Below are 27,399 nucleotides of genomic sequence, written 5' to 3' on the forward strand. Positions count from 1 at the left end.
GTCTATTCATGTTTTCTGCCCATTTCTTCACTGGGTTATTTGTTTTTCGGGTGTGGAGTTTGGTGAGCTCTTTATAGATTTTAGATACTAGCCCTTTGTCCGATATGTCATTTGCAAATATCTTTTCCCATTCCGTTGGTTGCCTTTTAGTTTTGTTGGTTGTTTCCTTTGCTGTGCAGAAGCTTTTTATCTTCATAAGGTCCCAGTAATTCACTTTTGCTTTTAATTCCCTTGCCTTTGGGGATGTGTCGAGTAAGAGATTGCTACAGCTGAGGTCAGAGAGGTCTTTTCCTGCTTTCTCCTCTAAGGTTCTGATGGTTTCCTGTCTCACATTTAGGTCCTTTATCCATTTTGAGTTTATTTTTGTAAATGGTGTGAGAAAGTGGTCTAGTTTCAACTTTCTGCATGTTGCTGTCCAGTTCTCCCAGCACCATTTGTTAAAGAGGCTGTCTTTTTTCCATTGGATGTTCTTTCCTGCTTTGTCAAAGATGAGTTGGCCGTACGTTTGTGGGTCTAGTTCTGGGGTTTCTATTCTTTTTTTTTTTTAATTGGAACTGTTTTTTTTTTGTTTGTTTATTTATTTATTTATTTATTTATTTTTTATGAAATTTATTGACAAATTGGTTTCCATACAACACCCAGTGCTCATCCCAAAAGGTGCCCTCCTCAATACCCATCACCCACCCTCCCCTCCCTCCCACCCCCCATCAACCCTCAGTTTGTTCTCAGTTTTTAACAGTCTCTTATGCTTTGGCTCTCTCCCACTCTAACCTCTTTTTTTTTTTTTTTTTTTCCTTCCCCTCCCCCATGGGTTCCTGTTAAGTTTCTCAGGATCCACATAAGAGTGAAACCATATGGTATCTGTCTTTCTCTGTATGGCTTATTTCACTTAGCATTACACTCTCCAGTTCCATCCACGTTGCTACAAAGGGCCATATTTCATTTTTTCTCATTGCCACATAGTATTCCATTGTGTATTCCATTGGTCTGTGTGTCTGTTTTTGTGCCATATATTGCTGTGTTTCTGAGGCAATATGTTCTATGTCCATAATAACAGCAGCTATAATTTATTGCACACTTTTTTTTAATGATGATTACTGGACTAAACAGTTTATAGGCATTTGTCTTATTTAATCTGTAGAATTATCCTTCACAATAACCCTTTCCTTAGTCAATAATAACCCTATGAAATACTCACTATTTTTATTGTCCCTCTTTACAAACAAAAGAGTAGAGAAAAGTAATGTGAGGTCACAAACTAAGTAGCAAGCCAGATTTGCACCCAGGTTTCTATGATCTCAAACCCCTTGCTCTTAGCTATAAATGCTATATGCCTAACAGTTTAAAATAAGAGATTGCCTTCAGAATTTTTAGGATATGGGGAAAGCATGTGTTAATAATTATTCCTGTGGCTGTTACCTTTATGAAAGCTATTTCAGGTTATCCAAGGATGAGTAATAAAGTGGGTGTGGTTTGATAGAAGTTACGATGGTCTGTGTTCAGGATTTTTGAAAAATGGTGGTTACAGATAATAAGTATGTTAGGATGTATGTGGAGAATAATTGATTGGGTGGATGCAAATTATTTTAATAGTCTGCTTTCTTGAATTGTGAAAAATTCTATTAATATGGATACTTGATCAATATGTACCCATCAGGGTTCACAGTATGTTTTCCTTCATTCTTAAATCCAAAAAGTACAGAAGGTCATAATGCATTTGGTGGCAAAACCTAACATGAAAGTAGTTGCCTTAGTTATATGAATACAGGACACTGCCCCAGGTAACACTGATGGAATTATACCATATAATGCATGTTGTTGTTTTAAAATTAAAAAAAAAAAAAATTGAAAAGTAATCAATTCTGATATATATCTGGTCCCAGATATTTTGAATCAAAAATTGTTTTTGTGTATGCATATATACACTTCTGTAAATGTACATGTATATCCAAAGTTTTCTATTTAAATCTATAACATTGTAATCAGAACAATCTTCATTCAGTAAAAACTTGGTATTACATCCGTAAAACATTGGAGAAACTAAACAGTTCTAAATCCAGTCATTAATACTCCAGGAAAATATAAAGGTGTTTTGAAAATCCATTTAATTACAACTTACTTTGTTTTCCTTACAGAGTAGTAAATATGAGAAAATGTTTTCCCTCAGTTCAATGAAGTTTTATCTTGGAGTGAAAAAGAAAATGAAGCCTCCAACAAGGTAAAGTTTGAAAGGGAAAGGTTTTTGAAGAGTAAAAGCTATAGGACTATTTGTCTATTTAAGGATTTGGAGATCAGAGGTGTTAATCAAGCTTTTTATAAGTTAAGCTTTAGACAAAATCTTTGAGCTGTCACAGACATGGCAGGGGGCCTGTTGCAGATCAAGGGAAATTATGTGGGCAGATAAAAAAAGCCTGTTTCCACTGCAGTCAAACCCCTTGGTGATTGCATCTCTGCTACATAAAGCAGGAAATCCCCAGAAGGTCCTGTCTACTGAAAAACACATCAGTTTTTCTCCACATTCTGTTTCTTGATCAGTCTCCCAACCTGGGGACATAAGGAATGTTCCAGGAAATTCTACACTCAGGAAAACAGCCTCTTGATGCCTCGCTATGTAGTTTGCCCTTTTCATTTTGCCAAATTTGGTAGTAAACCCACAGCACATAGGTAGCTGAGAGCGAGTGGACCCCACTTATACAGTGTCCCCCTCTTCAACATTTGAATCATGCCAGCATTTGGTTTATTCCAATACTTCCTATCATAGTTTAATTTGAATTGCTAATTACATTTGCAAGAATACTTTTCTTATGAAACATTTTAATGAACTGTTATGTGCTTAGTTTGGGATTCTGTTTCTGAAAATTTTCTCACTTTTGCCTACATGCTTAATTCTAAACCCAGAACATACACCTGTATTTCAGTTGACATTTTCTTAATTTCTCGCAATATCAATAAGACAATGTATAGATCCTCTTATTTTGGCCATTTTCCTAGACATCTGTCCTTCCTCAGCCAAGAGTGTCTTCTGAGAGATTTCCCCACCTTCCCAGAACATCATATAAGACTCCTTCCCTCTGTCTCCCTTCAGCATATTTAAATTTGTAGCTGAACCCCTCATTGATCATTCACCTCTACGTCAGTCATACCCACTGAATCATCCCTCGTGGGTATCTGTTCTGTATTACACATTGCCACCATTAAATATCACCTCCTTAACATCTAATCCTTCTTTTAGTTTTGTACAGTTGATCTTTTTTAATATGTATGTTTCTGTGTTTTTTCCCATGTGATTTAGTTGGGGATTGACAGCATATTCCGAAAAACATCACTGGTAAGTTAACTGCTGGCAGTTTTGGGATTTGAGATATTGATAACTTTACTAAACAATGTTATTGGCAGGTAGATCTACAGATAGGAAATGTTTCACCTAAGTGAAATTAGGTTGTTTTTTTTTTGTTTGTTTTATTTGTTTTGTTTTTGTTTTAAGTATTTTTAGTCTGAGAAGAAGAAAATAGATTTGCTTCAAGCTTTAGGTCCATTTCAATCCTATGTGTCCTACCTGCCAGTGCCTCTTAAGAGAAAATATATCTGATTTCTTCCTAGTTCTTTTATGAGTGTGGAATCCCAGCTTTTATGGGATAAGCAGGCGGAATTCAGTTTCATATGAAGGAAAAGAACTAGCCAAAACTGAGTATAAAAAAAAAATCTTGGCCTCAAACCATTTCTTTCCATATATGTACATTTTTCCATTGATCTCATAGGATCTAGCCAGTCTCCCTAGAGACTGTACTGGATGTCTCTTTCTTCAGCCCTAGCTGTGTCTGATCAATCCCTAAGCCAAACTGGATCTGCCTCCTAATTATCTCCCTTATCAGGCCACACCTTCATTCATCTGCATGGTTTTATTCTAGTCATCCTAAGTGTTCTTCATACCTCTAATTTTATTTTTGTTTTCTAGAATATTCTCTACCCAACCACCAAAGAGGCTTTCTAAATGTGTTGTGTTTCTTTCCTGCATTAAAGCTCTTCAATGAATCCTATAGCTAAAGGATAGCGTGCAGGATTGTTGGCACAGCGTTCCATGAGCTTCATCTCCCAAGGCTTTCCCTTTTTTACTTACTGATAAAGCAGTAATCTGTGATTCACCATACATCCCTTCGTCCTTCATCTCTACATGTTCAGTGTAGATAGCCCCCTTACTGAGCCTTCTTCACACTATATGCTGCTCCCATACCTCCCACTCCCATCCCCTTCCTGCTAATGTGGTAGACACAACCGCCATTCTTTCAGATTACAGCTCAGATGCCCCAAAAGTCTGATAACTCTCCCCTCTAATCATTACTTATTTCTTCTTGGCATCAATAGTATTTTGCACACATGGGTGCAGAATTATAGAGAGGACCGTTTTTTGGACATGGTAATGGAAAGGGACAATGTCTTTATATGAGAATCTAATGAAGGAAGCATGAAATTTTTACAAATTTCATGTTGACGTTTTTTCCCAAATTGTTTTTCAGACAGGAATATAAAGAGTATGTAATTACATTGAAATATCCAGGTCATTTTAACAACGCTTATAAAAAGAAAATTTTCTAAGAAAACTTTATCGCATCCCCAGGTGTGCTCTTTCTGTATTTGTGTCAACAATACTTTCTCTTTTTCTCACTCTGCTGTAATTTATTTGTTTACGTGCCTAGCTCCTCTAATAGAATGTGTGAACCTTGAGGGCAAGATCTCTGTTTTATACAGGTTTTCAATAAAAGGTTACTGAGTCAGTGTTATTGGACATGCAGTAGTAGTTTTTCATTTGGTTCATTTTTCACGAGTCTTGCGGGTATTAAATGTTTATAATCCTAATGATGGAGACAGTCTAAGCCTTTTTACAAAGTATGCTCTTAAGAAAAAGTGCACATATTTTTTGTCTTACACTCAGAGTTTCTGGGGGAAAAGATGTGTTTAACATCATGTACATGAAAAAGTAAATGACAGTGACCTTTCTGCCTTTCCAGAAATATTGCCGATCATTCTTCAGCAGTTACCAAAGCCTGTAGCTGTATTTTGTTTAAACTAGCATATTTATACTATTATTTTGATATTGCACATTTAACAGAAGCCTGAAGCAACTTATACTGAAATACTCCCATTTTGATTGTATTAAGTCATGAATCAGGAGAAACCCACAGAGGCTTCTGATCATTTAATAACCAAACAAACACACTGGAGAACAGTCTTCTGGCTTTATGAATTATGTATTTTATAAACCTTGTTTTACAGGCACATTTGTTGTGATAACTTACAAACTCAGACGGAGTGGATGGCCAGTGTCTTTATCGCCCAGGTACGAAATCTATCTCAGCTCTCCAGCCAAGTAGAACGACTGCTTGTAGGAAATGTTAGTGGGATTTCCAAAGCATTTTTAATAAGAGTCTTATATGTATACTTTTATTTTCTCATTCATATGGTTTATTTTTTTTAATGCTTATTTTGAAGGGGAGGGGCAGAGACAGAGAGGGAGACACAGAATCCGAAGCAGGCTCCAGGCTCTGAGCTGTCAGCACAGAGCCTGATGTGGTGTTTGAACTTAAGGAGCCATGAGATCGTGACCTGAGCCGCAGTCAGATGCATAACCAAGCGAACCACCCGGGCGGCCCTCATATGGTTTTTCAAACATATGAGAATCCAAATTGATCCATTACCCTTTGAAAGAGAGTTACTCTCTTTCTAGAGGCTTTTTTGGCGCTCCAGCAACTCCTTACCTTTGGAGAGGTGTATTGCTTCAAGATGGTAGTGTAAGAAAGAGAGACCTGTTTTCCAGAGTCCCACATTCATCTTCATTTAGAAAAGCGTGCCTCTTTCTTCTTGTTCTCCCCATGGCCCACCTACTCCCCCCACTCTAGCCTTTCCAGAAACAAGGACAGGAGCCCACATTTCTTTAATACTTACTCTGTGCTGGATACTGCAGAAGAGCTAACTCTTGTATTCTTTGTAACAAACCATGCATGACGTTGCTTATAGATGTTTGCTTAGCACCATACAGTTTAGTAGTTCAGACCCAGGAGTGCCAGAAGCTAATACCTATACTCAGTTCCCCATTTAGTCTCCTCTCTAGAGGAGGACTCCGTCTTTGTGAGAAGGGTTAATAGTCTCATTAATAGGATTGGTTTTCTCCCCACTACCTTGTCTGGCTGAATTCCCAGCAGTGCTTCCCATAAGAGCATTGAAATTCACTGGTAACGATTAAGTTGCCACTCTTTATTACTGAGGACGCACTTCTCTGTTTCTCTTATAAGTGGGAAGTTAATTCACCCCCAAATCTGGCCCTTAGTTGTTTTGAAAACCATTTTCTGTGTTCATTTAATTTATTAACCTTACCAGTGGTTAATAAACACTGCTCTTCTCAGTCTGACGCTGAGGTTACTACCTGAAAACACATAGGCAGGAAAAGACTTAACTTTTTAGAGATTTTTCCTCTTTTTTGTGCCTTTTTAGAAATTCAGATATTAAATCCTTAAAAAAAAATGTAAACTAGATTTGAAGTGTTTTAGTAAAATTGGAACCATAGAGTCAAAAGTATTACAGTGTCTGTGGTACAACTACTCTGATTTGTTTTTATGATTGAAGTCACTAGACTCTGTGGTTGAAAATCAAGGTATAAATAGCCAGAAAGCAGAGGTTGCTCTCATGGACAGCTTATTCCCCCCTGCCTCAGCTATCCTTCCTTTTCCTGGCCTTAGGGATTCAGCCCAATTACTTTTCCTCTGTTCTTTTCAGTGCTTAGGATTAAGGTAAACAAAAAGGCCTTCTTGGATTTAAAGATTTAATGGCTCACCTCCACAGGGAGGCAGAAAACTAGCAAATGTTGTTTTATATGTGTGTGTGTGTGTGTGTGTGTGTGTGTGTGTGTGTGTACACACATATATGTTAACACACACACCAACAGTTAAGTGCTTCTTACAATGAATTCTTACTGGTGTGCAGAATACTTTTATAATATCCATTCCCATTTTCACTCTTGCTTCAAAAGTCCTTTAGATTTCACCTGATGTGTCATTCTCAGAGAAACTCTCCCTGATCTTCAGACCAGTCAGATCTCAGGCTAGAGGAACCCTTAGCATTCTTTACTTCAGTGGTAGCACTAATTAGAAAGTACTGTGTAATTAGATTTTTCATGTCTGCCTCTCCGACTAAAATGTACACTTGATGACAAGAAAGGCTCTGTCAGTCTTATTAGACCTAGATGTATACTTGCACCATAGAACCCAATCCTATTTACAAAATACATGCTTAGGTAGTATTTCTAAAATAAGACAGGGAGAGAACATAATTTGACAAAATTTCAAATAGATATTAGTGTGATACAATAATAAAATAATCAACAGAAAGGAGAGGATGTGACTGGGTTAAAGAAGGGCACTAACTAGGAAATGTTCTCAGGAAAATGCCTTTCTAAACAGGTGACAGGTATGCTGACACCTGTCTGAAATTAGGGAGCAGGTAATGCAGGTATGCAGGAGTGGGGAGAGTGTTCTAGTATAGGGGCCAGCAGGTGCAAGGTCCTGAGATGTGGTCTTAATCTTTGTTCCATGAACATCATGAAGGGCTGTGTGAAGAAAGATATAAAAGATGAGGAAGGTAATAAGCAGATCATATAGTCCCAGTTTATGAATTTCCTCTACCACTACACTTCCAATATCCCCTCCCTAACTCACTGATGATCAGTTCACTGATTTTAAAAATTACTAGTAATCATTAAAGAATTTCATTTTTCTACTAGGAAATCTACCACCCTCCCTGCATCTTACAGCCACATAAGTGAGGCTCCCTTCTCTTCCAACTATTTCTTCTGATTACTAAGAACTTTTCTTTAGTCATAAGTACTCAGTGTGCCATACTATATGGTCAATATAGAGGAAAGGTGAGAAATAATCTTCAGAGAGTGAGGAAGCCAATTGCCCAAAGTAGAACTTCAACTTAATGCTGAGTGCTTACTTGAAATTTAAGGTTAAATCTGAAGTGAGATGAATCTATAAGAGTTGGTAGGCTCTCTCATAAAGCAAGTAGAATTCGGTTTAACCAGTTTGGGGGCCTTGCCAGGCAGGAATGATGAAAGGAAGCAGCACAGGATGTGGAGATATTTATAAGGAGGTGAGTATCCTTATAGACTGTGAAATCTAAGACGGACTCTGAAGGAAGTGGAGGGTAATGTGGAAAGTAGAATGATGGTAGAGACAGTAGAGAAGTAAGAGAATGGATTTGGATGTCTTAAGGAGTCTAAAGGGGTGAATGAAGCTGAATTAAGTTGTAAGAGGTCAGGGTCAGAAAGAGAGAGAGGCAGGCTCACCTCACGTTCATTGCAGCATTACTCACAGTTGCCAAGGTACGTAAATGACCTACGTGTCTAAGGACGAATGGATCCGTGTGTGTATGTATATGCTCCCCCACACACATTCAGATATTATTCACCCTCAAACAAGAAAGAAGTCTTGTCATTTTTGACAACATGGATGAATTTGGAGGACATTATGCTGAGTGAAATAAGCCAGACAGAGACTGCAAGTATCACTTACGTGTGGAATTTAAAAATGAAAGTTTAACTCATAGACACAACAAAGTGGTTGCTGGGTGGGTAGGGAGAATAGGTGAAGGTTTACACACTTTCAGCTATAAGATGAATAAGGTTTGAAGATCAAATAGAAAAAATGGTCACTGTTGATACAGTTAATACTGTATTGTATAAATGAAATTTGCTAAGAATAGAACTTGAATGTTTTCACCAAAAAAAAAAAAAAGTGAGGTGATAGATGTATTAATTAACTTAATTGGGGGGAATTCTTTCACAATGTATACATATATCAAATTGTCACATTGTACATTTTCAATATCTCACAGTTTTGTCAGTTATACCTCAAGGCTGGAAGGATGGGGAAAAAATAGCGGGAGACAGAACTGAAGATTTTGGGGTGTGATCACTGGTTATAATAATGAAAGTATGATCCTCAGCCATGTGATCCATAAAGTGTAGGACCTTTAAGAGCATTTATAGAAAACTATGAATGTCATAATATATTACTCAGATACAGTGTTTTGTACTGTTGGGGAAAATACCTCTTGGATCCATCTGATAAGAACTAGTTAGCCAGTACACAGAACACTGTGTATATCACGTCAGAAAAAGCAAGACTGTGTTTGCTCTTTGATTTCTCTATCATTTAACACATGTACTATATAAAGTGTAAGCATAATCCATAGGGTTAGTGAATTCCTTTCCAGCCAGTTTTCTTTTAGCTTTACATGTTGGGAACATCCCAATTATATAATATCAAAATTATTTTTACCAAGTTTAGGGCTTTGACATAAAAATAGCATTATGAAGCTTGTAACTTTCTTTCTGAAATATTTTATAATCTACCATTATAGATTTGCTGAGCCAAAATAAACACTTCACTAAAACTCAAGGGTAGATCTGATGCATATACGCTCAGTCTCATAATAAAGATCTGCACTGTAGGATCATTGAAGATTAAATGAGATTTTATTTATATGTAGTATATATGTTGTGAGATTATATACACTGATAATCACAAAGTCTGGTGTATGTCCCTCAATATAATCTTGCCATTATATATGGGTACACAGCAAATACTTGTTGAATCCTTTGCTATAAAATACATTAAAATACTAATTGAAATAAAAGGCAGGAATGTGCTGAATCTTAATAGAGAGAGAAAAAAAGAATAGGTTTTAGCTAGACAGTTTACCAAAAGGCTTTCATTTCAACAGAACATCCTTAAAGCTTATCATTTTATAATTGGTATTCTGTAGTTCTTTCATAGATTGTTGTCTGAAAATCAATTTCCTTTTGCCAACTTCTGGAAAGTTAATCTACCCTGAGGAGTAGAAAAATTCTTTAAATATTTTTCTTTTATATGCATATCTGATGGATTTATCACTCAAGAGCTTATATTTTTACCTGTGGATATTTCTCCCCAATGCAAAGTTAAATTTTCTCCAGTCATATCTATAATTGCTCAGTTGGCCAGAATATGTAGTCAATAATTTGAAAACAAATGTGCCATACTCGGTTGTACAATGATTTTCAGTATAAATGTCTGTGTGCAAGGTAATTTCTTTGGAATTCAATCAGATGAAAAAGTAACATTTTTCAAAAGGTCATAAAATGAGGCTGATGTTTCTGATGGCCATGCCTTAGGTTGATTTGAGGTCTATAAGGTCAAATTGTTTTTACACTAAAATTGTCTTTAGTAGAGGGAGAAAATATGTGCGTAGTTACTTTGATTACAGGGCCTAGAAAAATAGACAAGTGTGTTATTTTTCTCCCACAAAGAGATTTGCCAATTTCATCAAATATCTTCCTCCTTTTGATTTGATAAGTAGTACATAAGCCATGTATTTGAAACTTTGAATGGAGACCTCAAAGTTCTGTTCACTTAAGAGTTTTACATCCTCAAGCGATGCTGCTACCAGAGTCAACATCATAGTTACAAATGGCATTCTCATGGAAAGCAGATCATTTGATTTGGAAATATGGAAAAGGAGCCAAGTAACTGTAACATGATCTACTACATAATAAAATAACACACCAACAGCGAGAAATTGTGTTTCCACAGCATGAAAACGACATATTGCCACCAGCTGGAAAGGAACGAAAACGTTCTATAACCAAAAATCCCAAAATCGGAGGTTTGCCTCTAATTCCAATCCAGCATGAGAGAAGTGCAACCCAAGCCAGGAAAAATATTGAGGTAGGTTCAGATTTTATTTGTTTTATATTAATTATAACTTTGGTTTTCTTATGTCGTAAAATGATTAAGTACATTATTTCTTTGGCTTCAAAAACTCAACAGTAATCTTTGGAAAGCATGGTATACAAATCATATCCTGCAAGAAAACATTATGTATGAATAACCCTATGCTCCTCTTTAAGTTTTAGATCTTAAGTTAAAGAGTTTTAATAATGTCATTGGCAGGGCAATTAAATATGCATAATACCACTTATTATCTGTAACATAGGCAACTTTAAATATGTATTCAGAGGTCCACATGGTAAAATTACAGTCTCAAATTAGTCATACAAGTTCACTTCTAACACGTTTAGGATGAGCCCAGGGCCAATTATGTCTGGATCCATAGTAACTATACTTTCTACTAACACAGTCAAATCCCAGTGGTTTGGGAACTGATGCGGTGTCGCAGTTAATTTAAGGAACTGCAAGATGACCCCTGAGCATCAGTAAAAATGATGTGGCATCTTTCAGGACAGCGGCTTTGTTCTCCTTCTCACCTTGAGGGGCAGGGGAAGGGAGAACATAAGTAGCATCAATCTTCACTTGAAGTTTAGTCTCTTCAGGAAAGGACATGAGCTGTTTGCACTTAAACCTCATTAGATGCTTTGGGAATAATGCATGTTTCAGTGCTTTAGTTGAGCCCCTCCAAGCAAAAAAAAAAAAAAAAAATTCTTCAAGCCTAGGTTTGGGACTGAGTGGTTTGAATCTCTCTCTTAAATTTTAAAAGACTAAAGCTATTTTAACTTAGTGATCAGATTTAAAATTTTTTTCTATGTATATCTTTCCTTGAACATTTATCCCAATGTAATATTCCTCTTCACTAAAAGATAAAAGCTTTGAAATAACGGTTTATTTCCTTCTGCACTTACATTAAAAAAATTTTTTTAAGCGTTCTGCACAATTATGGGTTCCCAAAATAATCTAGAATTTCAAACTTCTAAGAGTCCCATTTCCCAGGAACTCACATTAGGAAACAGTTTAAACAAACAAGACAAACCTGTTACCCCAGCTTCTTCTGACATTGCCTTGGGATGAGTTATGGAGCAAAGCAAATCAAAAGACATTAACCAGTATCCAGTATAGGATTAGGATGATGACTAAATATATAGTATAATAATTTGTTAACTATTCTCAAATCCAGAATTTCAGAGACAATTTTTTTTTCTTTTTCATCATACTTGAGATCAGAAAACTGATAAACTCCAAACTATAAAGACCTTGTGATAAGCTCTTAAAATAATTCCATGAAATATTAACTGCTAGAAAATTTATGAACAATTAAGCTAAATTAACCTTTTTATAAATTTTGCACATGGGGTGATTCAACAAATTTGGCAGAGAAAGATTTTAAATGCTCTAGTGTTGGGAAAACATTGGAAGTTTAAAAAGCATTAAAACACTATTAATAGAAATTGAAAATTGCATATGAACCATTAAAATGTTTGTTACAGAATTAGATTTATGTAAATATTTAAGAAAATACATTTATAAAATAATCACTTTTGGTCCTTTGTTTTAAAAATGGAAAATGGCTTAAAATACTGCTAAATAGGATATATTCATAGTCACATCCATGGATGTATTCAAGAATTGTTTTTCAAACAAGGTGTTGGCAGATTGGCAAATTTGGTGCTTTGGCCATTTGGTAATGCCCCATTCCATGTCTTGGTTTCATGAGGTTCTATTGAAAGTTGTAGGAGAATACCTCACTCAGGCAGGCAGTCATCCTGGAAAAATCCACTTCCAAAATTAATTGAGTGAATTAGTAGTGAGCTAGCTGAATAAGCCAGAGAAAGAAATGGGCCAAAGGAGATCACACACGAGTGCCAAACATGGTACTTAAGAATGCACATACCAGAGGGGCCCCTGGGTGACTCAGTCAGTTGAGCATCCTACTTCTGCTCAGGTCATGATCTCATGGCTCTGTGTTCACAGCTCAGAGCCTGGAGCCTGCTTTGGATTCTCTCTCTCTCAGAAATAAACATTAAAAAAAAATGCACATACTAGATCCTACCTGTGATTTGGCTACCTCCAGAGTTCATTGTACTCAGCCTCTTTATCTGCAAGCATGTAGGGATAATAAAAGGCTCTACCTCATATGGCTATTGTGAGGATTCAATGATATCATAGTTGAGAATTTATTAGAATAATGCCCACTACATAGTTAACATTTGAATCAAAAGAATAAGGAACTTGGAAGACAATATGGGATAATTGTTTCAAAAAAAATTTTTTTAAGAATATTTGTAAAATAATGAGCAATGAAGAATGATGAGCAGTTCAAGCAGGAAATGGTGATCTAGAATCTTACCCATTAAACACTTCTATATAGATATTTTTCCAGGGAAGACTTGCAGATTGCTAACAGACACATGAAAAGATGCTCAGCATCACTAACTTTCAGAGAAAGGCCAATCAGAGCCACAATAAAATAACCCCTTACACCAGTCAGAATGGCTAGTACCCAAATAACAAGTGTTGGTGAGACTGTGGAAACAAAAGAACCCTGGTGCACACTCCCCTGTTGGTGGGAATGTAAATTGGTGCAGCCACCATGGAAAACAGTATGTCTAATTTTCTGAGGAACTTCCATACTATCTAGTAATTCTAATGTGTATTTATCCAAAGAAAATGAAAACATTAATTCAAAAAGATAAATGCCCCCGTGTTTATTGAAGCATTGTTTATAATAGCCAAATTATGGAAGCAGCCCAAGTGTCCATAAATAGATGAAGTGTTATGTATGTATACAGTGGAATATTATTCAGCCATAAAAAAATGAAATCTTCCATTTGCAACAACATGGATAGACATAGAAGATATGGTGCTAAATGAAACAAGTCAGAGAAAGACAAATGCCATGTGATTTCACTTCTATGTGGAGTCTAAAAAACAAAACACGGAAACCTATCCATAAATACAGAGAACAAACTGATGGTTTCCAGAAAGGAGGAGGGTTGGGAATGAGCAAAATGGATAAAGGGGAGAGGGAGATACAGGCTTCCAGTTATGGAATTAATAGATCATGGGAGTAAAAGCACAGCACAGGGAATATAGTCAGTGATAGTGTAATAGTGTTGTAGGATGACAGATAGTAGCTACACTTGGGGTGAGCACAGCATAACATAGACTTGTCAGATCACTATGTTGTACACCTGAAACTAATGTAACATTGTGTGTCAACTATACTTCAATAAGAAAAAAGTCTATATTGCTCCTTAATTTTCCCTGGGTAATAGATGCCAAGTAAGTCTTACCGTGGTTAATATTTATTTATAAACTCCCAGTTGTATCCCTATGCTGGTTAGCCATCATTCTCATTCATCTTTCATCTTGGGGAAGGGGTATTTTGTTTTGGTAAAATGTACGTAACATAAAACTGTTCATTTTAATCCTATTTAAGTGTAGTTCAGTGGCATTAATTACATTCACATGGTGCAAACTTCACAGCTGTCTCCATATTTTAACGTGGTCTAATGAAACTTTGGAATTAAGCTAGGTACTAAATATTTCATCAGTTTTTAGAGCAGATGAAATGTATTTCCCTGAGATATATAAGCATAATTTTTTTTCACAAAATTCCAAGTTATAAAATATATTTGTGAAAATATTTATATTCAGCCTGACTTTGTATGTTTTAATTTCATGTCTGGATTGAATGGAATTTAAGAAAATAAAAAACTGTGTTATATATTTGAAAAATTTTAAACCTTTATTCAATATTCGAAAAGTTAGCAATCATATCCTAAGTATAGGACTATACTGGGTTCACATTCAGTGAACAAATCAAAACCCCCTGCTTGCATTGAGTCAACTTGGTAGCAGGGCATTCGGATAATCACACGAGTAAGCACTGCAGAGAAAACTTTTAAACATAATTATATTGAGTGTCTCTTCCATTTATGCTACTCAGTGTCACACATAATACCAGATTAAAATTTCATCTTGTTTCAACATTCATAACTCAAATTCTCCTTCAGATATTTGCTTTCTAGGTTTTGCACCTTTTACCAGGGAACTTTCAAAGACATTTCTTCAATTCTTCTTGTGAAAAGAAAAATAACTTTTTTTCTACTCCACCTACACTCTGATCCAGTTTGTTGGGTATCCTTCCTTGTTCAGTGGCTCCACACTGCCATATGCTTGATTGTCTGTTGTTTGTTCCTCTGTCTTACACTTTATTCAGTTGTTGTGCTCTGATAATCTAAAGTCAGATGCTCTACCCCTGAGCTATATCCCCCAACTCTTTGATGATCTGATGAGAGTTCTGTATGCCAGAAATTGCCCAGTCACAAGACATCCTGAACACTAGTTAAGAAAGCACGCCTCTATGTGTGCTCTAATTCTCGGATCCAAAAGTGAGTTTTAATACATAAATATATATTTATTTAATAATATCAATTTATATTTAATAATATTTATATTTATGGGGCGCCTGGGTGGCGCAGTCGGTTAAGCGTCCGACTTCAGCCAGGTCATGATCTCGCGGTCCGGGAGTTCGAGCCCCGCGTCAGGCTCTGGGCTGATGGCTCGGAGCCTGGAGCCTGTTTCCGATTCTGTGTCTCCCTCTCTCTCTGCCCCTCCCCCATTCATGCTCTGTCTCTCTTTGTCCCAAAAATAAATAAAAAGCGTTGAAAAAAAATATTTATATTTAATAGGAATATATTTAAGTTATATATTAATACACATTAATTTCAGTATTTTCAGAAATACTGGATCTGCAGGATTCTAAAAGATATTGTGTGGGAGGAAGGATTTCACTGGTCGGGTATTAGAGGAGGAGGAAAAGAGCAGAAAAAGAAGTCAAACATATTTCTCTGCGATAGACCTTCTCAACATCTTTAATATACTAATATGTACTGTGAGTCTCAAAGAGGGGGCTGTAGTACAAGTATAGGGTGTATCCCCAAATCCTATAGCCACGTATATGACACTGTAGGAATTACACATATACCAACATATGACACATTTAAGCAGAAATGAATTGTAAGAGGCAAGTTTGAAATGAAAGTCAATACCTCGGCCACAGCAATTCTTACTAGACTTGTCTCCAGAGGCCAGGGAAACAAAACCAAAAATGAACTATTGGGACCTCATGAAAATAAAAGGGTTCTGCACAACGAAGGAAACAACAAAACTAAAAGGCAACTGACAGAATGGGAGAAGATACTTGCAAATGACATATCAGAAAAAGGGTTCCTATCCAAAATTTATAAAGAACTTAAACTCAGCACCCAAAAAACAGTCTAGTGAAGAAATGGGCAAAAGATATGGACACTTTTCCAAAGAAGACATCCAGATGGCTAACAGACACAGGAACAGTTGCTCAGCATCACTCATCATCAGGAAATACAAATCAAAACCATAATGAGATACCACCTCACACCTGTCAGAATGGCTAACATTAACAAATCAGGAAACAACAAATGTTGGCAAGGATGCGGAGAAAGAATTCTTTTGCACTGCTGGTGGGAATACAAACTGGTACAGCCACTCTGGAGAACGGTATGGAGGTTTCTCAAAAAATTAAAAATACAACTACCCTGCAACCCAGTAATTGCTTTACTAGGTATTTATCCAAAGGATACAAAAATGCTGACTCAGAGGGGCACATGCACCCCAATGTTTATAGCAGCACTATTGACAATAGCCAAATTACGGAAAGAGCCCAAATGTCCATTGACTGATGAATAAAGAAGAGGTGGTATATACCCATACATACATATATACAATGGAATATTGGCCAACAAAAAGAATGAAATCTTGCCATTTACAACAATGTGGATGGAACTAGAATGTATTATACTAAGCAAAATGTCAGAGAAAGATAAATATTACATGATTTCACTCATATGTGGAATTTAAGAAACAAGACAGATGAACATAGGGGGAGGGAAGGAAAAATAAGGTGAAACTAGGGAGGCAAACCATAAGAGACTTAAATACAGAGGCCAAACAGAGTTGCTGGAGGGGTGTTGGGTCGGGGGATGGGTTAAATAGGCAGTTGGCATTAAGGAGGGCACTTGTTGGGATGAGCACCGGGTGTTTTATGTAAGTGATGAGTCACTAACTGCTATTTCTGAAACCATTGTTACACTATTTAACTAACTTGGATTTAAATAAATTTTTTTAAAAAGGCGATGAGAGTCAATCTGAATAACCTGAGAGACCTCTTTGAAGCTGTAATTTAAGTGTATGTTAAAATGAATTTCCATGGTCTGCCTTTCATTTGATTTTATACCTGTAAGATGACTGTATTGATCTCTTGGTCAGTGAATTCTGACATGCCACTTGTGTCAAAGTTAGAACCTAAGTCACAGAAATAAGCTCAAAATAAGAAGCATGCACATTTCTGTGGAATGTGTTTTCAATGTAAATTGTACCGAATCCTGCTTTCTCCTGAGATGTTGTATTTTATTTTCAGAGTGCGAGAGCAGAGCTGGAACGGCTGAGGCTCAGTGAAAAGCGTGACCAAGAGCTTGGGGATGGGAGCTTAAGGGAGAGAGCCTCCATGGTGGCCCAGTGCCTGGAGCACAAGGACGAGAAACTTCGAACTAGAACCAGAAAACATCGGAGTTTCAACTGTCTGGAGGACACAGAGGCTGAGGTCCTTCACGGGCAACAGAAAAGCCAGAAAGCCCTCAAGACATGGAGGAAACCCGAGGACAGCAATGGCAAAGCTGTTTTAGACTCTGATAGTAAGTTACCATCAAAGGTTATTGAAGAACTTAGCCTGGTTCTGCAACGGACAAGAGCCCTTCCAAAAGACTTACAGGATGAGCAGGTCTTGCAGAAAGAGATAAAGTAGTTTTGCAGATTAATTTTTTGTAATATTGTATACAGTGTTTGCGTGCAAACCAGAAACCAAACAGTAATTCATGGTTTGTGAGATTTGTCTAGCTATACATAAGCATTTAAATAGCATTTTAAAATGTATATGTACATATGTGATAAGTGTAAGATTATGGTTTTTTTGGCCTGAACAAAATTTGTACCGTTTAAGTGTATTAACCTTGTGTAAGAAGGCATTGGGTTACTGTGAGTCAGCCAGGCTTTTACAGTAGTTGTCTGTTGAATGGTGTAATTTATGAGCAGAAATCTCAAACTGTACTATATTGTATAAAATGTTTTAACTGAAGCCTATGAAATTATATGTATCACATTTTGCACTTTGAGAAACCTTGTATATTAAGTTACCATATGTTTTTAGGTTTACATAGGGTCCACCATATGGAAAAGAAAGGGAAGTTGTAAAGAGGAAGGATTTATTTTAGTGGCTGCCTGTCAAACATTGGAGTTTTCAGATGAAGCAAGAGTTAACAAAAAACCAAGGAGGTCCATTAAGATTCATTCTAGTTCACTATGGACCAGAACTTATTAATGAGGAACTGCCTGTTAAGAAAAAAAGTCTAGTGACTGCTTCCCAAGGTAATGTTCAGCCAACAAACACGAATCATGGCACTGGCCACACTTACTTATGGTGTTAGGGAACCATCCACGGTGTGCATTCACTACTCTCCAGTTCTTCGCAGGTGGCTGCTGAGAAGAAACTTAACACTGCATTGAAGACCTGGCATGGTTGCCATTTGCACTGACTGTTGCTGTGTACATTTTTTTAAAATTCCTTACTATGGATTTTGTACAAATTCATTATCACAGGGTTTTGTTACTGTGTTTTAATTTTTTTGTCATTGCTTTACCTTGTATTTCATTTCTTGTTATTTTAAGTAAGGTTGTGATCTCTTTCTCCACAACGTCGTAATTAACTGGAAGTATACAACATATGGCCATTTTAGAGTGGGGGATAGTTTACCCCACTTTTGGCAGCTACCAGTTCACATTTAATCAGGTCTCTTTAAAAAAAAAAAAAGTAGTCTCCTCCTGTGCCTAATAAATGATAAAGCCCTCTGTTTTTTGCCTCCACATTAGGGTCAGCTACTGAGTTGGTGGTTTTCCTCCAACAGACGATACTGTCTAAGTATAGTTCACTTTAGGGACAGCGCTTTTCATCCATTTCCTAAGAATTTTATTAGGTCTGATGAGTTTTGATTAAAATTATCTTATATAGCTAGGTCTTATTTCAGCCACTTATTTTACCCCCCCTTTTCAGGGTCTTCTTCAGAATCTGTTATACGAAAGCCCATACTTTTGTGAGTCCGGTCATTGTATAGGAATGTACTCTTAAATACTCTGAATTTCTTCCTTGTAAAATACTGATCACTTCTATTTGGTGGTGATAAAATAGTTTACCATGGAGGTGTGATATTTATTCTTTAAATCTGTACTGATTAGAATTTTTTTTTTTTTTAAAGAAACTGCAGGTCAGTTTATGAAATAGGTGGCAGCGCTGGGGAGCCTTCATGTAAAGCAAGAAATGATGGTACTTAGGAAAAAAACCTAAAACTATTATCCCTAATAAATTATAATATTTATGGGATGAGGCATATGGACTATAATTGACCATGGGAAAGTATCTGGAGTTTTTTACCTGCCTTCTCTGAAGATTTTTGAAACTTGAGCTTAGAATCAAATAGTTCTGTTTCCCTTCCTTTCCTGTATGTTTGTCTCCATTTTTCAAGAGTAAGATAAGGGCTAACGATGACATCTCATATTTTGAATAAAAATTCAGTTGTTTTACAAGTTCACTTGAATGTGATTATTTTCTGAAGTTAAAGGTTATTTAGAAATAAATCTGATTATCTTACCTTTTCTCTTTTTTAATCATTTGAATTTATTATATATACTTCAAACAAGCTTTCATTTTTTCCAAACATCATTATGAATATTCTATTATTTTAAATGATTAATATACACAGATGTGACACAAACATATTGATGGTCCTCTTTCATTTCTATAGCCCTAAGATTAATTACGAGGCATGGATTTTAAATATTTGACCTCTAAACAAATCACTACCTGATGATTTATCCAGATGGCATTGAGAATTCAGAACTAAGCACAAGTAATTGAAGCAAAATATGACTTGTGTACATTAATAGCTGCCAGTTTGTGTTGTTTAGAGGACAATTTATAATTCTAAAATACACATAACTATATACTGCAAAAGGAAATATTTTTGAAAATGCATCAAATTTATTTGAAGAGATTGTACTGTTCAGATATTTTCATGTTTGCTCAAACTTTTGATAATTCCTCTGGAGAAAAGATGATTAAACTTTTACCATCTTATGAGACACCCTGGTAGAGCATACTACTCTTGATCTCAGGGTTGTGAAGTGTGAGCCCCACATTGTGTATAGAGATTACAGTAAAAAAAAAAACAAAAAAAAACAAACCAAAAAAAAAAAAAAACTTTACTATCTTAAAACTGCACCAAAACTTTGATAATTATCATTCACTCGTCAAAAGATAGAATTAGGGGCACCTGGGTGGCTAAGTCAGTTAAGCATCTGACTTCAGCTCAGGTCATGATCTTGTGTTTCATGAGTCCAAGCACCGTGTCGGGTTCTGTGTTGACAGCTCAGAGCCTGGAGCCTGCTTCAGATTCTATGTCTCCACCTCACTCTGCCCCTCCCCTCCCCTCCCCTCCCCTCCTCCCCCCCCCCACAAACATTAAAACAAGAAGAATTAAGTTTATAACGCGAACAGTTTTCTGTCATGTGTACGTTTATCTCTAATCACTTGGAAATGCAAAGCACAGAAATGAATATTACAGGTAACGAAAGTTTATCTGTTTTATATCTCAGTTATTTTTATTGCAAATGTTCTAAGCTAGTATTGTGTGTTCCTATCCTCTCTGCTATGGTATCATATGTTGAATGTAAACAATAATTCAGATAACTCTATAGATTTAAGACCTTTTATGAATTATAGGATTCGTGTTCAGAATCTAAATGTCCTTATCTGAGAACTGGGAATAATACCTATCTGGTAGGCATTTTGTGATGACTAATTTTATAAATATATATATATATATATATGTATATATATATATATATTTATATATTTATATGTGTATGTGTGTATAGACATACACACATCTATTGCATAGAGGTTTAATAAATATTACTTATTAACGTATTAGTTTTTCTAGCTGTCATTTGGTTCAAGTTCTGAGGCTTCCTACTGGTTTCAAATTGCCTCTATCAATGTTTTTTTTTTTTTCCCTTCTCTTTTAAAATATGCACTAATACAACAGATTACCATAGGTCGTGGGCTGAATTGTGTTCCTCCAAACTCCATATATTGAATCCCTAATCCCCAGTACCCCAGAATATGGAGTATTTAGAGATGAGGCCTTTAAAGAGTTGATTATTAGTATGGGCCCTGATCAAATCTGACTGGTGTCCTTAAAAAAGGAAATTTGGACACATGAAGAAACACCAGGGGATGTATGTGCACAGAAGAAAGACTGGGTGAAGACACGACAAGAGGCCGGCTTTCCGCAAGCCAAGGAGAGAGGCCTCAGACAAAACCAAACTCTTTAACATCTTGGTCTTAGACTTCTAGCCTCTAGCACTGTAAGAAAAAGTCCTATTGTTTAAGCTACCCAGTCTGTCATATTTTGTTAGTGAAAGCCCTAGCACACTTTTATGTTAAATAAAGATGTCAGATAAACAGAATACTTACAAGTATTGGTTCTTACACTCTTGTTCCCCCACATCTCAGAATATCTTGGTAACATGACATCAGTGTAATCAATACAATGTAATATTATAGCTATCATAATGATTAATGGAGGATGAGAGACCATGTGGAGATGTAACTGCTTAGAAGTCAGCTAGCAAGGTAACTTAAATGCTGAAGTAATACAGCATAAACCATTGAAATTTTGCCCAGCAAATTTATAGCTTGGGCCTGCTTGTAAAGATTCAAATTCTATGACATCAAGAACACTCTTCCTGCAGAGAAGATGCCAACCCTTCACATACTTGAAAGAATACTGTGAATCCTTTCAACGAACAACTCAGATCTTGAGTTCAATAACGGGAGTATTCACTAGACTAGGTAGAGACATAAAGTCATGTCAATCAACACAGATAAGCCAAACCATAATCCTGCCTGAGACTGGATCAAAATTAACCTTCATCAAATCAAAGTGACATGTGTATATCATTAGAGGGGATCTCATCTTCCCTTCCAGCAAACTGTCTCACTTACCACCTTTTTCATCCCCTCCCATTTTCTCTCTGAACCCTCTTCATTCAGGCTTCTGTTCCCTGCCATTTACCATAACTGCTCCCGGTAAGGTCAAAACAACCTCACTGCTAATTCAAATGGTCACTTTTCAGTCATTTCAGTCATCGTACCTGACCTTTCACCATCTGTAGCATTTGACACAGTTGGTCATCCCACCTTTGTGAAACATATTCTAGCATTGGTCCCCATGATATTTCTGTCATGTGTTTTTCTTCTTCTTCAATAGTCAGTCTTGGATCCCCTAATGGATACTCATCTCTATATAAATGAATTCCTACAGGAACCCATATAATCTCATAGCTTCAAATATAGTACATATTCGTGTCTATCCCATACATTTAGTTCCAGCCTGGACCTACCCACTGAGCTTCTGACTGTAATTTACATTTCCACTGAGTGTCCAGCTGTCATCTCAAATACACTATATCTAAATCTCTTTATCCTTTCCATTCTACCCTCGTCTGCCCTTCCCAGGACTCAGGTACAGACAGATTAAGCAGATTATTCAGGTAATGATAAGCAAAGTTGGCATTTGAATGCAGTCAGTCTAGCTCAAAAGTCCACACTTCTCCACTCTGCATTAGATTGTTCAGGCCACTGACCTATCTCACCTGAAAGATTACAAAAGATTCAACTTTTCTTACTTGTACTATGTGGAACAAATCACAGACTAATCTTTTTAAATATAAGAAAAGCCAAATTAATCTTCTTAAATATAAAATAGTCTCTCCTACCAACCCCTGAATAGGTTTCTATTTCTGTTAAATGGAATGTAATCTATAAATGGAAGCCCTGGAATAATTGGTTTCAATGTGGCAACTGCTACTTCTGTCATCTCACCAATCCTCACCTCCCTCACTTTGCTACAAGCATACTTGTTCCTCAAAATCACCAAACATGAAAATGCTTTAGCTTTGCAGGAACTATTCCCTGTCAGTAGCACACAGTCCAGACATACACGTCTTACATTCATTTATGTCATCAAATAGCTCCTTACCAGACAGACCTTCTCTAAACATCCCATATAAAATGGCATCATCACTTTCTATCCCTGTATCTTCTTAACATAGGAATTCATCACCATCTAACAATGTACATATTTATTAGTATATATTTTAAGTGTCTAATTATTTACACTAGAATCTGTCAGTGTAGAATCTTAGGTCATCACTATATTCCCAGCACCCAAAACAGTGCCTGTACCATAGTCTATAGTCACTAGTGAAATATACAGTAAATAAATGAAGTCATGGCATAAGGAAATAGTTTGAAGAAGAAAAGTCATCCCACCAAGAGCTAGGAACAATGGATTAAAAAAATTTTATAAAGTCTATTGCTGAAAGCAGTAGGAATAAATGTGCCAATATTCTCAGGAAGTAGGAACATTCAAGATGTGAGCTGATATTGTACAGCTTCTCTTTTTCTGGGGCTATTCACAGAATCTATGCATAAGGAAATAAGTTGAAAATAATCTGGTCTTTGATCAAGTTGAGAGATGCTTTTCACAGAGAGATAAATCAGCAGAGATTTTGGACTCTTGTATAGCTAAGGAGACAAATTTGGAGACTCAAGGGACAAAAATCCCAGGAAGGGAAAAATAAAAACTGACTATAGCTGGTTTCCGCTTTTAAGACAACTTACTGAAATAATGATGCCTATGGCAGTAGGCTAATAAGCTCAGTGGGAAGTCTTCTATAGCAGAGTTGAGTTTTTTGTAGGCTTCTAGTACTAAGAAGTCAAAGATTCAAGTTTATTTACTATCATGGAGAGGTTCCCTTGTGAACATACAAGCTCCAGTTGGAATCCTGAGAGATCCATATGGTCAGAGCAGGTATGAATTGGAATCTTAACAGAACATGGTCAAAACTGCCTCATGAACTCAATTCAGTTTAGACCCTGATTGGGTCAAGATTACCATCTTCCTCTACTAAAAGAGGAAAACATAAATGCTCTCTGAAGAAATATAATATTATGTAGAGCTTCAAAAAATCTTTTCACTATCTGGCATAAAATAAAAGGCATCCACCCTTCTGATACTAAAACCAGATAAAGACACTCCAAAAAAAAAAAAAACAAAAAAAAAAAACAAACTACAGGCCAATATCCCTGATGAACACAGATGAAGAAACCCTCAACAAAATAGCAAACTGAATCCAACAATACATTAAAGAATCATTCACTATGATTAAGTGGGATTTATTTCTAGGAAGTAAGGATGGTTCTATATTCACAAATCAATCAACATGATACATCATATCAGTAAGACAAAGGATCAAAACCATATGATCATTTCAACAGATGAAGAAAAAGCATTTGACAAAGTAAAATATCCATTCATGCTAAAAACCCTCAACAAAATAGGTTTAGAGGGAACATACTCAACATAATAAAAGCAATATAAGAAAAACCCACAGCTGACATTATATGCACTTGTAAAAAACTGAGAACTTTCTCCTAAGATCAGGAACAAGGCAATAATATCCATTCAGCACTTTTATTGAACACAGTACTGGAAGTCCTAGCCACAGGAATCAAAAAAGAAAAAAGAATAAAAGTCATTCAAATTGGTAACAAAGAAGTAAAACGTTTACTATTTGCAGATGACATGATACTGTACATAAAAAACCTCAAGACTCTACCAAAAAAAAATTTGGCAATTGAGAAATGAATTAAGTTGCAGGATACAAAAACAATGTACAGAAATCCACTGCAAACCAAATTTAACAATACATTTAAAAAATCATTCATCATGATCAAGGGGTATTTATTGGAGAAATACCAGGGTGGTTCGATATACCCAAATTAATCAATGTAGTACATCACATTCATAAAAGAAAGAATAAAACCACATGACCCTATCAATAGATGCAGAAAACACATCTGACAAAATACAAATCCATTCATAATAAAAGCTTTCAACAAAGGTTTAAGGAGAACATATCTCAACATAACAAAACCATATATAAGAAACCCACACCTACCATGATGCTCAATGGTGAAAAACTGAGAGCTTTTCCTTTAAAATCAGGAACAAGACAAGGATGTCCACTCTTAGCACTTTTACTCAACATAGTACTAGAAGTCCTAGCCACAGCAATCAGACAAGAAATAAAAGACTTACAAATTGGTGAGAAAGGTAAAATTTTGACTAGAGACCTGAAATTCTATATTGCAGAAAATCCTAAATACCACCAAAAAAACTATTACACCTGATAAATTAATTCAGTAATGTTAGAAAGATATAAAACTAATGTATAGAAATCTGTTGCAATTCTATACAGAAATAATAAAGTAGCAGAAAGAAAACCAAGGAAAAAACCCTATTTCCAATTATACCAAAGTGATAAAATACCTAGGAATAAATTTAACCAAGTACTCTGAAAGCCGTAAGACATTGATTAAAAAAAAAATGATGATGACACAAGTGGAAAATTATAGCATGCTTATATAAGACTAATATCGTTAAAATATCCATACTACATAAAAGATATTCAGTACAATTCCTATCAAAATACCAATAGCATTTTTTATAGAACTAGAACAAATAATACCAAAATTTGTCTGGAACCACCAAAGAGCTTGAAGAGCCACAACGATCTTGAGAAAGAACAAAAACTGATAGTATCACAATTCCGGATTTAAAGATATACTACAAAACGTATAATATAAAAATAATTTATAAACATGCTTATATGGTCAATTAATCTATGACACAGGAGGCAAGAATATACAGTGGGGGAAAAAATCTACTCAATAAGTGTTGCTGGGAGCACTGGACATCTACATGCAAAACAATGAAACTGGATGACTTTCTTATACCATACACAAACATAAACTCAAAATGAATTAAAGACCTAAATGTGAGAACTGAAACCATGAAACTCCTAGAAGAAAATATAGATAGTAATCTCTTTGAGATAAGCCTTAGTATTTTTCTGGATTTGTCTCCCAAGGGAAGGGAAACAAAAGTAAAATTAAACTAGTGGGACTATACCAAAGTAAAAGTTCTGCACAATTAAAGAAATAAAATGAAAAGGCAACCTACTGAATGGGAGAAGATATTCACAAATTACATATCCAATAAGGAGTTAATATCCAAAATATATAAAGAACTTCTACAACTCAACATCAAAGAAACAAATGATCACAATTACAAAATGGGCAGAGACCTGAATAGACACTTTTTCCAACGAAGTCCTGCAGATATCAGAAAGACACATGAAAAGATGCTGAACATCTCTAATCATCATAAAATTGCAAATCATAACTACAATGAGATAATACCTTATACCTGTCAGAATGGCTGGTATCCAAATGACAAGTGTTGGCGAGGACTTGGAGAAAAGGGAAGTCTTGTGCATTGTTGGTGCGAATGCAAAATGGTGCAGCCACTGTGGGAAACATCTCATGAAGAAGAATAGTGTGCGCAAATAGGCAAAGAATACCTTACACTCATTCCAGATAAATCAAACTTTGTCTAAGACTTTTAATCATCTTATAAAATTACTATAATTGAGGCTTCTTTATAGAATTTTAGAATAACAAACCTAATTTAGTGACAGATGTACTCACATCTGTAAATGGATTCAATCACTTTTTAAATATTGTAAACGTGCTCTTAAACAACCAGTACAACTCAAACACTAGAAACATTTAAATCATTTCTAACAGTTGACTATTCAACTGACAAAATCAACACCAGGAGTTGTTACATATTTTTAAAGATATAATTTGCCAATCAGTCATTAAGCTTGGACAATAAATTTCTGGCAATACACATTTTAAATTATTACTGCAAAACAAATTCCTGGCCTCATTTGTAATCAACAATCATTATAAAATGTATTATAAGTAACCGAAAGGCCCTTAAGGAATTTCCTATTATGCCACAGGACAAGGTGCTTAATAAATATTTCTTGGATGACTGCATGAATATGAGCAGACATCAGCCTTACACTCAGTGAAAATTATTTCCAGATTTTGATAAATATTTATCTGGCAGTTTGTGGTAATGGTGTAGTATTTTTTTTGTTTAGTGTTATCTTGTATACTCATTTGTTCATTTTGCCCTTTTAATTTGCTTTTTTCCCTCTTTGTTAATAGCATTTAAATAGAAAATTGAGATTCTTTCACTTGTTGTATAAAAACATCATTTTATCGTGGATGTCCAGTTCTGGTCTCCCTCAATTCTGATTAAAATTAATTTTCCAGCTTGGTCTTGAAAATGCATGTCCTTATAAATTCCCATTGCAGTTCTGAAATAGTTATATTAAAATTGAATTGCTTTTGGTATGGAATACTAGAAATGTATGCTCATCGGAAATTGTGTAGCTCTTTTAACTTACCAATTATAGTAGGAAAAATTCTGACCCTGAAATAAAGTTGCTATTTTTTGTTTTTTAGGAGAGAGCAGTATCATCAAATGCCGATGGTTTA

General features: G+C 35.8%; 1 protein-coding gene across 1 annotated transcript in view; it reads left to right on the forward strand.

The window, feature by feature from the left end:
- The window catches only part of ARAP2 (ArfGAP with RhoGAP domain, ankyrin repeat and PH domain 2), a 216,413-nt gene extending 196,966 nt beyond the window's left edge, over window positions 1–19,447 (forward strand). Inside the window, 5 exon segments of the mRNA XM_032593080.1 lie at window positions 2,136–2,218; window positions 3,293–3,328; window positions 5,272–5,335; window positions 10,626–10,760; window positions 17,227–19,447. Of these exon segments, the coding sequence (XP_032448971.1) occupies window positions 2,136–2,218; window positions 3,293–3,328; window positions 5,272–5,335; window positions 10,626–10,760; window positions 17,227–17,610 (702 nt within the window). The 3' untranslated portion in view covers window positions 17,611–19,447.
- Window positions 19,448–27,399: the final 7,952 nt, after the last annotated feature.

Source organism: Lynx canadensis, chromosome B1 (assembly GCF_007474595.2).
Source record: "Lynx canadensis isolate LIC74 chromosome B1, mLynCan4.pri.v2, whole genome shotgun sequence".
Classification (NCBI taxonomy): Eukaryota; Metazoa; Chordata; class Mammalia; order Carnivora; family Felidae; genus Lynx; species Lynx canadensis.